Source organism: Coffea arabica, chromosome 2e (assembly GCF_036785885.1).
Source record: "Coffea arabica cultivar ET-39 chromosome 2e, Coffea Arabica ET-39 HiFi, whole genome shotgun sequence".
Lineage (NCBI taxonomy): Eukaryota > Viridiplantae > Streptophyta > Magnoliopsida > Gentianales > Rubiaceae > Coffea > Coffea arabica.
This window is the reverse complement of record NC_092313.1, coordinates 72,717,099-72,729,630: the sequence shown is the minus strand read 5'-3', so window position 1 is coordinate 72,729,630 and position 12,532 is coordinate 72,717,099. Positions and strand designations below refer to the sequence as shown.

At 34.7% G+C, this 12,532-nt stretch overlaps 2 protein-coding genes across 2 annotated transcripts; both read right to left on the bottom strand.

The window, feature by feature from the left end:
* Positions 1-206: 206 nt before the first annotated feature.
* Positions 207-4,554, bottom strand: LOC113729469 (linalool synthase TPS3, chloroplastic-like). Its single transcript, XM_072081497.1, has 7 exons — positions 4,277-4,554; positions 3,914-4,181; positions 3,422-3,800; positions 2,432-2,650; positions 1,819-1,957; positions 1,479-1,727; positions 207-587 (listed from the first exon to the last, which is right to left on the bottom strand). Exons 1-7 carry the CDS (start codon positions 4,520-4,522, stop codon positions 288-290), a joined length of 1,800 nt encoding a protein of 599 aa, XP_071937598.1. The 5' UTR covers positions 4,523-4,554; the 3' UTR covers positions 207-287.
* A 5,646-nt stretch (positions 4,555-10,200) lies between these two features.
* On the bottom strand, positions 10,201-12,268 carry LOC113729468 (peroxidase 5-like). The gene is made up of 2 exons (XM_027253761.2): positions 11,953-12,268; positions 10,201-11,338 (listed from the first exon to the last, which is right to left on the bottom strand). The coding sequence occupies exons 1-2, from the start codon at positions 12,169-12,171 to the stop codon at positions 10,541-10,543; spliced, it is 1,017 nt and encodes a 338-aa protein (XP_027109562.1). The 5' UTR covers positions 12,172-12,268; the 3' UTR covers positions 10,201-10,540.
* Positions 12,269-12,532: the final 264 nt, after the last annotated feature.

The window sequence follows — 12,532 nt, the reverse complement described above, 5'->3', positions numbered from 1 at the left end:
GATTGCTACTACTTGTAGCCATGCTTTGGCTCAATTTGCAGTTAAGTCAGTTAGGATAATTGAATGGGAGGGATCAATCCCATCTTGGTTATCAGCACTAGCTAGGAAAGATATGGGGGTAGTTACCCCGTTTTGTAATTAACTCTTGTAATTTCAAGTGTTAATATATATAAAATTGGTATCGTTTGTTAAAAACAAAAAAAAAAAAAAAACAAATAACTATCATAAGATGATATACTGTAATATATTATCAACAAGGATCAAAAGCAAAAGTAGCAAAAGCCATACTAAAATGAAAGACCAACAGGATCCAGTAGTAATGCTCGAATACGATCTTTAGTGTGGGAGTTAGAACTACCATGACCATCACCGTACTGGTACATGCACTGAGCCATCCTACCAAGGTTCATTGCCATTCCAATAAAAGTTTGAGAGAATGGTGAGTCTGCAACTCGTTCTCTGTTCATTTGTTTCCATGTTTCACTGATCAAGAATCTTATGTGTTCACGCGCCTCTTCTTCGGCTGCACCGCTTTCATTCATGTAACATTGGATTGATTTTGGTACATCACCTCTTTGCAACTCATCCTGCTCAGTTAAGTATGAAGTATAATAGTATGAATTGAGCATGTCGTGTCCCTTCTGATTTGATTGTCTTAAAAGAAAAAAAAATTAACAGCAGTTTTCATTTTCTTGGCTTAATTGAGTAAATTTCCAAACATATAGTTATGGGATTTTATAATTACAAGCCTTGTACAAACATCTATCTTTGGGTAAATTGTGCATTAATTGTGTCTCTCGAATATTTCCTGAAAAAAAAGAAAAAATTGCTTTTATCTGTCCATAATGTACTGAATTTTAAAGCGAATTATTCATGGCCCCTCTCATACTTTTACATAATACTACATGATCCCTTTAAAGTTTGAAAATATCCAGAAAACCGTCACGTGATTTTTTGTAAAGTAAAAATGTGACAGGAAATATTCTCTGTAGCCTTAGGAGGGTCATGTGTGATATTATGCAAAAATAGAGAGGGTTATCAAAATTTACCCAAATTTATAACGAAGGGGTCAATTGATGTCCCTATACAAGATTCCTCCAAAATTCAGTCACGAATAATACATATAAATATATGTCCCAATTGTGCTTAAATTTTGTTGACTTTTTATAAAGGTCACTGTGGCTTTTAATTATACTCTAAATTTTGCATTTTGAATTGGATTTGTAAGGACTAAATTAACTAAGACAGCCCAAAAAGTTTAGCAGCGTTACAAAATAAGAAATATTATACTATGAATCACAAACCATCAAGATACATACAAAAATAGGTGCTAATTATGCTTAAAGTCTGTTGACGTTTTATGAAGGTCACTCTGGTTTTTAATACTCTGAATTTCGCTTCTTAATACTCTAAATTAACTAAGACAACTTAAAAAGTTCTTGAAATTGTAGCTTTTGAAACTGAATACGGCAACTTACTGTGGATGTTCCCAAGTCGTCTGCAAGGCGCAAAATCATTGCTGAACATCGAATTATGTTGTGATATCTGTCTAAGCATTCCAGGCCTTCGTTCGTTATCGGGTTGCTTACGAAGAAATAAGCATGCACAAGTATCACAGGAGCTGATATTGAAATCCATGCATTATCAAGGTATTCTTGTAATGTTGGTACATAACCACTGTGGTACCATTTGGCCTCTTGCAAGTAAGCTTTGCATAGATCTGTCCACTGAAACATTTTAAATTGTACAGCCAATTTCAGGAGAAGATTGATCAAGTCATAAAGAGAAAAGCAAATTAGTTCGAGCAAAGATAGTCACCGAATTTTTCAGGTATGAAATGACTTGAACGCCTTGCTCTTTCATAACGTCATAAGCCATTTCATTGATTGAGTTGTAAAGTGCAAAATAACATAATTTCAGGTAGCTCGGAAGTTGATCTATGACGCCAAGGTCCCATCTGAAATGTTAAAAAAAAAAAAGTAAAAAAAAGGTAAAGTGCATTGAAACTTTTTAGAAATTTTAATTTAGCCATTAAACTATTTTTCACGTCAAATGCCCACTCAACTCCTAAAAGTACTTCATCTAGATTATCTTATCAAATCTAGGAAATTTTAGTCCTAATCTATTTAGGGCTAGTGAGTTCTGCAAGAAATTAAATGTGCATAATGTTGTTTCAGAATAGGCATGCCTCTAACATGGGCTAATTCTCATCTAACTTAACTATCAAATTTAACAAAATGATTTGCTTGAAGCATTTTTAGGGAATGAGTAGACCATTTAGCACGAGAAATAGTATGAGATAAAAAGTTTGAAAACTTTAGTAACCTTCGATACACTTTACCCATAAAAAAAATGACAAGAAGTTGTGTAACTTGTTCATTCAACATGATCAATTATAGCACAAATTTATATTGAAAATTGTCAGCAAAACCTTTCAACAGCAGCAGTAAAAAGTTCGAGTTCATCCAAAGTTCCATAAACATCGTATACGTCGTCTATTGTCGTTACCAAAGCATTGACTCTTGTTGACATTCTACGGCAATACCCTTGTTGCGGGTCAAAGATAACTCCTACTGTCCAAAAGAAATTTTCCACCAATCTGTCCCTTGCAAAGGCCAAATTTTCTGCTAGACATGTACTCTGCCACCACCTGTTCAAGTGAAAAACAAAGCTATAATTATTTCTTACACTTCAAATTAATCTTGATGGTGTTACCTGCATGGATGCGTTTGCAATAATCACTCATGAAAAATAAAATCGATTATTTTCTAATTAATGCAACAGCCATAATGGAGCCTATTTGGATAGACATTATTCGGAGAAACAAGTAGTGAGTCCGTGTCATTGGACATTATTTGAAAAGACAATTTTAGGAGATTCTTTAATTATATTTTTATCTCACAAAACATTATATCACAAAAAATTATATGAAAAGATAAAAGGAGTAAAACAAGAGAGACGCGGACATGGAAACCAAATTCACACAAAATAAGGCTCAATAAATTCAACTTCTTAAAATAATGTTATAAAATAAATAAGAAGAAGAAAAAAAACTGCAAAGTTCTCATATTACAGGTTTAAAAAAAAGGGCAAATTACACTTAACGCCCTTGTATTATAGCTGATTTTCACATAACCCCCATCTAGTGTTAAAAGCTACATATAATCCTTTCATAGTTTGGATTAAAGTGTCAAAATGACGAAAATGATCATCCGTAACTGAACATATGAAAATGTTGAAGTTATCATATTACAGGTAAAAAAAACCATATTATAAAATTTAGAAGTTGTGCAGAAAAGCATATTTAGTCATCTAAGGACAGTTACTGCTTGCTGGGATGTTAACCCCCGTAATTTTGGATTTCCTCGTTGGTCAAATATCTCCAAACAGCCTAGTACGACCATGGGAATTGAACTCTTACCTTGATGCATATTGGAGATCATCCTGATGTGTTGCTTGAACAAGATTGAAGTCCATTTTTGCAAGATCAAGTAGAGTAGGATTTCTATTAGCTCTCTTCTCATACATGTCTATGAACCACCGAGCCTCCAAGCGCTGTACTCTCCAGTGTAGTGGAAGCTCCAGAGAATGTTGCATCAGTAGAATAAGTTCTTCACTGATCCCTTCATGATTGAGGACGTTCTTGAGACATTCAGATGAGAATTCCCTAGCCATCTCCAAGGTGCTTTCGCTTTCTACTAGAAGGAACGAAGCTTCATACAAATGAAGCATTCCCTTGATGTCTTCGCAAAGGTTGGCCTTAAAATTTCCTTTCTCATTCTTGAAACAATTGAAGACCTCTACAACCAAGACGAGGCATGATTTTCTTATATATTTTGCAATTAGTGAACAATTTTGTTTGAACAAGTAGATCTAGATCTGTGCAAATAAAAAAATTTTAGGTGATGCAAACCTTGGGAGACATCAAAACCATGTTGTCTCAGGAGTCTAAATTCCAGAGCTGTTGCATATAAATCCTTTTCACGTGAAGTATTTCCCAAGTGATTTTCCTTGTATACTCCACTCAAAATTGACTGGATTTTGTTCTGGAAGTGGTAAGCTATTCCGAGCCTTTGTAGGTCATCGATTAACTCCAACTGAATTAACAGATCCACCTCCTCGTCCAGCATCATTTTCACTTGCTCCTTCAGCACAAGACATCTATTTATGTACCTCTTTCCCTGCATTATGAACATTATCTTCGTTTACGACCAATTAACAAGTAAAAAGTCTTTAGTTTTACTAACAGATTAAAAGTTTTAGACAAGGTGATTACTGAATATTGATTTGATAGTGATTCCACGTAGCAGAAATCCCAGGTGGGAGGCTGGTAATTTCCTGATCGTCTCAATGGCTGTTGTTCCCCAAGCTTAGAAGTGACTGAAAGGGTCTTCACAGGAGGAGAAATACTACAGGATGAAGATGTACTTAAAATTGCGCTGGTTTTGAAGGTTAGTCCATGCCCTAAACTGTAGTGGAAAGTTGGTTGTCTCTCGGAAAACAAGGTTGTGAATTGTGCCATCGAGTGAAAAGGAACTCTCCTTACAAAGTGAATTCTATTAACACTCTTGTGATGGTAAAATTGTTGATTGCATGATGGTATTTATACGGAGCATCATAACCTATATATTTGTCAATACAATAAGCAATCTTTGAATTGTTTATTAAAGGTTAGTCCCAAAATGGGAATCACGTTTTAGGAGGTAGACCCCTTTTAGTGTAGCTCTGTAGTCTAATTTGGATGAAGTTACAGACATGGTTCCTATAATCTAGACTTATATTTTAAGACACGTATTGAAGATTTAAATTATCCCTTTAGTAATCTAGACTTATCTCATAGGAAACGTGCATTTCATTTAACATCTTGTCAAGGTTCTGGATTATCACTCTCAAGTGATCACGTAATTATAAGTATGAAATTTGAAAAGCCCGAGAATCTCCAATCTCTGCAGGAGGCAGATGGCCAGTGGGAGCTAGCATCGTGTTTTACCGCTTCGCACGATGCCAATGCCCAACCAGTATCCGTGCGGGCATTTTCCATTCTTTTTCTTGAGATTTGTCAAGAATAAGAATGTGCATGGAAATCGAATTCAATAATTCGGAACTTTGAATTTGGAATTTTCAGAAATTTGAACATTAGCAAATCCGACCGATTTCATATTTGATTTCACAAATTCTGCATTTGAATTTGTTCTGAATTCAATTCGGAATTCGGTAATAACTGATTTCACCGAATTCTAATTTTTGTATTATAATCATATATAAGTTTTGCTAAATTAAATGCTAACTTTTTTATACTATAAGTTTATAATTGTATTGTTATATAATATAATTAATAGTTAGATGTATTATTATATAATATAAAATTTATATTACATATATATAATAGATATAACACACATGAATTTGAAATTGAATTAGGTATTCGATTTCTGATTTTGCATTGTGAATTCAAAATCGGAATTTCCGATTTGACAAAACATAATCCTGAATTCGAACCAAATTCATATATTTCGAAAATGAAAACCCGACTTTGAAAATTCAGAATGATAAATCGATTTTTTCCGAAGTTGCACACTCCTAGTAAAAAACATAGAGGTTTTTTTTTTCTTGCCTGCTCGAAGTAGATATAAGTAGAAATTTCATTATAATGTTATGTCTGCCTCAGTTTTACCATCGTCCTAGCACAATATTTGTTCTAACAATTAATCGACCGCTATCTCCACACCTACTAATATTGATCGCATTTTATCAGTTCGTTCTTGCAAGCAATAATTTTTCTGCACTAAGTTTCTAGAATACAATGACAATCACGACTCAGATTGGGTACAGCCATTGAATAATGTCTCCTAAAACTAGTGTGAATCATGACACAGATTGAGGACTATCATAATGTCTCCTAAATATCTTTTGTTTACACCAAAAGATATTGAGAAACCCTCCTAAAGTGATTGAATGAAACCTTTTAATTTTATTATTATATCCGGCAATGAAGTCCTAGCAGGTAGGTTGGTTATTTGTGTTAATAAACTATGGTTATTCTGTTCATTTGGTCCAGTGGCCCCAAATTATGTAGATATGCAGATATATATGTCCCCAAAACCGACTGAATGAAATCTCCACATTTACACGAAAAGATGATAGAGATATTTCTTCCCGATTTGAAATTGAATATTGTGCTCGTTTTCTTTACTATTTTTGGCTAGCTATTCTAAACTATGGTGCTGGATTTTTATTTAATCCCAAAATTTGAATGCAGTTGCAGGACTACAGACATGGGTAATACTTTCGAATAATATATAGAGAGGACTTAACTCGATCAAAATTTTCCCAATTCGGACAGCTTGCATAATTATTAAGACCACTCTACCAAGCAGAACAGTTACAGAAGGCAGGGGAGAGGGGAGAGGGGAAAGGCAGCAAGGGGAGAGCCAGAAGGAGATCAAATACATTACTTGCCTGGCAGAATCGATTTTAATCAAATATCTCGCGAGTTTGTGCAGTCGAAGCTAGAGCTCAGATTCGCATTGGCCGAGTTCAAGCAGTTCGAACTACTTGACGAGTCGAGTTCGAATTTAATATGTGAAGATCGAAGGTTTGTCGAACTTCACATTGAATTTCACACACACATATATATATATATATATATATATATATATGTGTTTTTTAATTTTTTATTTGTAAGTATGAAATGTCTATTTTATCCCTTATTTAAAATTATATGAAATATAAAATTATATTTCTTAAACTTGATTAGGCTCTATTGAACTGGAATTAAGCTCCATTGGGCTAGATTAGCACAATCCAAAATAAAATCAAGCTCAAGCTGAGTTCGAGTAATGCAAAATCAAATCAAGTTCAAACTCAACTTTCAAGTGCTCTATATAAGTTCTAGTTCAAACTCAAATCCAAGTTTTTAAACTTGAATCGAACTCGAGTGGTGTACTACTTGTAAGTTTGACTCAATTTGATTACATCCCTACTAAAAATATGTTTTGTAAGTGAAGTTTTTACTTGTAATAAAATTTGCAGACCATATTGTATTCCCTCAAGTTTTTACTATAGTTACGCCAAAAAAAAAAAATCTTTATAGTTTTTACTATTACTGGTTTATCACATGGTGTTGTCCCTCATCTTTGTGTTTGTTACGTATTAGTCCCCTCATTTTCTTTAGGGTAAATTATACTCAATTCTGTTGTAGTTCAACGATTTTTCATATAATTCTCCTATAGTATTAAAAGCTAGACTAAGTATCAAAGTCACTAAAAATATTTGTAATACATCCAGTTCAAATGTCAAGTTCTCAAATATGATGGCCAACTAAGCTGTCAAATCGGAACATAGAAGAGCCAATATGTTGGATGTATAATATGAAGTTTAACACAATTAAGGGATGAAAACTGAAATTTTCCGAACTAAACCCTATATTGAGGTGGAGTACAAATTCTTGTCATCGAACCGTTCATCAACGAATAAAACAGTTATGTGCATTTGAAAAAGTTTGCAGAGAATGAGAGAATAATACCCTGACAAAACAATCATGAAATTGCATTCTAACGAGTCCAGCACCCAAGCCGGGGTTGAGAGACACAGCTTTCTTTAATGCTTTTCCTACAATCGTCTCAGCTAATGGGCAGCTGTTTCGGTAGAAACCAAATTCCAGTGATGCTGAAGCAACAGTAGCAGTCATTGGAGACTCATGAACGATAAAAGTGCATGAGAAAAATAAACCATAAAAGCAATTTTTCCCCACCACTTCTTTTCATTTTCGTAAGAAAAAAGGTACAGCTTCTTGTGGAATAGAAGGCAAAGATTGATTGAATAGCTGACGGAGGGAAAAGTGACTCCAACAACCATGTATAGCTGGGAGAGAGATGATGAATTTGGATTTTTTTTTTTATTCGTACTATTGTTGCTCTTGAACCTGAATTAAATTGAGTTAGACCAGGCCAAGCACCAAGTTCCAAAATCAATGGTGCATGAGGAATCAAGCAAGTATTTTGATGTAGGCTTTAATGATAATTATTGGGTAAATTAGAGATGTAAACCTATAAAGGTATTTTAAAAGTTTGAAATTTGTTTTTCTTCCTTTTTTTGGGAAAACAGAGCAGTCCTAATGTTGAGAAAAAAAGTGCTATAGAACAGGCTAAGATAATTGAAATGTGCCCCCTGATATATATATTTTTTTATGACCTATAGTAAGTGGAAAAATTAGTGTCCATGGCTATAAGAGCCGACTTTTGAAGCTAATCGATACATGAATAAAGACACGTATATAACTTCCATCACCTTCGTTTTCTCACCCAAGATTGGATAATTAATTATTTGCTATCTTAACTTCTATTTCTGTGCATTTCCCCTTCGGGTTACTTTTGTTGAATTTTTATACATTTGTAGCTGCAGCTGAGGGTGTAAATGAACCTAATAGGGTATTCAAACTTGTTTAGTTGTTTTATCGAGTTTGAAATTTTGTTTAAGTTCAATCTGTTTAGTTGTTAAATCGAGTTTAAATGAGTTTTTTATTATCAAATTTGAAAGTTATTGAACACATAAAACTATTCAAGTTTGGATTGATTAATTGACAAATCGAACTCCAACAAATTCTTAATAAATAAAGCTCTATTCGAGTATGAATAGTTTAGTTCATCTTCCAATCCTAAGTGCAGCACCACAAGTTAGGATAGTAGTTGGTCTGGGGGAAAAATATTGCGGCATGAAAAAAGACGGCGCGAACAATATAAATCTTTTTTCCGTTAAAAAAAAAGAAAAAAGAGCGAAAAGAATTTCAGTATGATGCTCAACAGTAAAGTGTCAGGACAAAATTAAATTAATAATTACTTTATCTTCGACAACTGCCAGGAAATTTAAGCGAAGACTTTTGTCGGCATAAAAATTTAATTTGGGAATATATAATATGTATATCCCCTGTTTTACGTATTTGTTTCTTTTATCCATTGTTCGGACGAATTTGGATACTTGTCGTGCCGAAGACATAAACGCGAGCTGACAAAATAAAATTGAAAAAAAAAAAAAAAAAAAAAAAAAAAGGTACAGCACTACTGGTTTCTATTGTCCTGCCAACTGCCAAGGCCCAGCCCCAAGGCCCAAATTACTGTTTTAAGATCTTTATGCTAAAATTATATGGTCCATCATGTTAGATAAGCCCAATCTAGTTATTTGTTTGGACTGGACTCCGGAGGCATTGCAACAATTTTAAAGATTCGGGAAACTAAATAATCCTCGCTGCACCGGACGGCGGCAGAGTTTCCACCAGAATTGTAGGGGGCTTGAGTCAAGGCGGCAATGGCCGACAAGGTGTAAAAAGAAATGCAAGGGCATTTTACTGAAATAATTGCAATGTTTATTGGAAATTCTAAAATTAGTTCAAACTTTTGAATTCTTTCCAAAAGAAAGATTCTGTCATTTGAAATTGCGACTTCAAGTCTTCTTTCTGGATGATGACTTTAAAGTCATCATTTGAAACGACGAATTTAAGTGATTTGACCACAAGCAAATTAAAAAGAGATTGGGACTAAAAATAAACAATTTGAAGTCACTATCTTAGGCTCTATTTCGATTGCAAGTTTTTTTGAGCTTTTGTAAATTAATATAGTGTAGCGATATGATTTATATGAAATAAAAAAATAATTGAAAAATGCATTGAATTTTTTTTTTTTTTTTGGAAATCTCTCAATTCAAACAAAGCCTTAAATGGTGACCTTGAAGTCCTTCTTTCAAATGACAAAACGTCTACTTTTAGAAGAATTCAAAATTTTGGATTATTTTTAAAATTTCCAAAAAATAGATTATTTAGATAAATACCTTCTTAAAAGGAAATTTTGGGGGATAGGTTTCCTATTTTGCCTTACATACATCTTGGGCCATTAACCACATCACCGTGAACTTCTTTCAACAATAGATAATAAACACACACACCCAGAATCTAAGGTAACTCCACAATCACCGTGAACTTCTCGATTTTACTTTTATTTCCTCTCCTTTTTTCTTTCTTTTTGTGAGGTTTGAAGCATCCGTTAAACTAAAATAAAGATCTTATTCTAACATATTGAACTCTTGGATCAAGAATAATCCTCTTAAAACTTGTCAACGTATAAAAGATGGGAGCACGTTAGCTTAATTTTCTTTTTTTATTCGGTGGTATCGCCAGATAGGCTCAACGTATAAAAAGAATACTAAAACTTGAACAAAATTCACAATCAAATTACTATAAAATTTTGAAACTTTGTGATAACAATTTCACAAAATTCTACAACGTCGAGTGGAGCATTCTACTTAGTTCAATATATGAATACCAAATATGTTTACTAGCTAGTGATTTTAAACCAACGGGATGGATATCTAACGCAACTGTAGAATCTCAACCATATGATGTTATGGCCTTCTTTCGAAGGCACAAACCAGAAATCTAATTTAGCAGCCAAATTGGATCCCACGTATTTTTTTTTTTTTCATTTCAAAGATATAAAGAGCCTTAATTGATTCATCGTTCTTGACAAGCAGTTGCTCCTGATCTCGCCAGCTACTTATAGTTCACAACCCTACAGTTGGTCCTGATCTCACCATGGTAACCCGCGAGAACTTCAATCGAACCCATGCGCACCATTGCAGCTGCAAACTCCTGGGGCCATGCTGAACCATTTTTGGCATATTTCTTGACTAGCTTTGCTGTTGCAGGACTGCTCATTAGCGTCTGGTCAGATGTCAGCAAACCCCGATGATTGATCAAATTAACGTAGTACTTGTTGTCCAATCTGTTTGGTGTAAGAACATCCAGGGGCACAGCAGTACTGGTAATTCTGTTACCTCCACTAGCTCCTTTCTTGGATTGGATGGGACACTTCTTTTTCAACTGTTCTGCAAATTGAGGTGCCAGTGAAGGATCTTGTGATTGAGTGGAGTTGAAGGAGAAAATTCGGTTCGAAAACGAGGGACAACGTGCCAATCCAATCGAATGTGCCCCGGAAAGGGTCACCATGTCTTCCGTAGAAAGCCCTTTTCTTGCAAAGTTATGTTCAAGTTGTGTGACATTGAAAAAACCTGTTGGAAGATTGCCAAGGGGGTCATCTATTTCGGATATTTTTCCATCACGGCGACCTGCTGGAACTTCATAATTGATGCCTCCGACTAGGAAGGCACTATCACGAGCTGCAAATGTGAGTATGTCAGCGCATGAGACTGTTTTTGGACATGCAGCTTCTATCTCAGCCTTTGCCTCATCAATCACCTCAAAACCGCGCAAGCTTTTGTTAATAGTTGGATGGTCTTTCTCTGCACGATTCTTTGGTGTTGAATCAAGGAGAACTGAAGCATCACAACCCTGCAAAGTGATGATTATCGGATGACGAGGTTAATTTTTGTTAAATTATTACTTGAAGTTTCAACATCAGAGCATTGATCATACATCTTATTTTTGTGTGAAACAATTTCTGTTCGTTACACTATCAGCATAGGAATTTGTACAACCACATTAACGTAAATAATATTTCACCTGTTCCATTTAAAGTATCATATTTCGCATTTCGCTTTTTCCCAAAATTGGTACCTATTACTTGTCCATTTGACGATACCATGTAGCATGTTGCTCAAAATTTGAATTTAGAGGACAAAGTTGAAAGAAATCGAGCAACCATGACTATCACACACTATTTAATGTACTTAAAAAGTTGGAAACTTTGGAAGGAAGGAGTAGTCAAAAATAGTAATGGTCATGTCCATAGATTTGTCCATGGGGTAGATAAGCACAAATCTTATTTCTAACCATCTATGGTTTCCTTTAGCTGAAATCCGAGCCATGAACTTTATCAAACGTCCGAATTACTCCTAACAAATTTTCCTACGCCAATGTAGTTAGTCCTACTAGGATTTTCGTTCATATTTATCATGCATTCTAGATATAGTTTGAGGATTAAGAGAATTATCGGGTGATCATACCCTAACAAAACAATCATGAAAGTGCATTCTGATGAGGCCTGCCGCTATGCCGGGGTTGTATGATACAGCTTTCTTCACAGCTCTCCTCACAATTGCTTCAGCCGACGGACAACTCTTTGTGTAGAAACCAACTTCCAAATACGCTGATGATGAAGCAGTAGCCAATGTAGACACGATGAAGAAGAAAAACATGAAAAACATCAACTTCAAAGAAGTCATTTTTTGTTGCTCAATGACAAATGAACAACAAAGAAGAGATTTGAAGGAACTCTAATTATCTGCTTAGACAAATGTAATTGAGATTACAGATTGAATGTGGAGAGAACCAACTGATCTGAGTTTATGTACTTAATTAGCTGCACCAGATTGCCGCTTATGGCTTAATGGCTAGTACACAAGCTTTTGTACTTCTCATTTGGCCCCATGGGATGAAGTATGAATGATTAAGCTTTTACAACTTCAGGTTGGAAGATTCCAAGTCTCTCAGTGTTAAGATACATCACAGATAATTAATTATTTTTGTTGTCCCGTTACAATTTCGAGCTTCGAAAAAAGTTTGAGCTTACATGCATTGAAGAGG

Coding starts and splice junctions, on each gene's coding strand:
- LOC113729469 (XM_072081497.1), bottom strand. CDS start 4,522: ATGGCACAATTCACAACCTTGTTTTCCGAGAGACAACCAACTTTCCAC. Junction 4,182..4,276: donor CACTATCAAATCAATATTCA/GTAATCACCTTG, acceptor TTCATAATGCAG/GGAAAGAGGTACATAAATAG. Junction 2,651..3,421: donor GATCTCCAATATGCATCAAG/GTAAGAGTTCAA, acceptor TCACTTGAACAG/GTGGTGGCAGAGTACATGTC.
- LOC113729468 (XM_027253761.2), bottom strand. CDS start 12,171: ATGACTTCTTTGAAGTTGATGTTTTTCATGTTTTTCTTCTTCATCGTG. Junction 11,339..11,952: donor TTCATGATTGTTTTGTTAGG/GTATGATCACCC, acceptor ATCACTTTGCAG/GGTTGTGATGCTTCAGTTCT.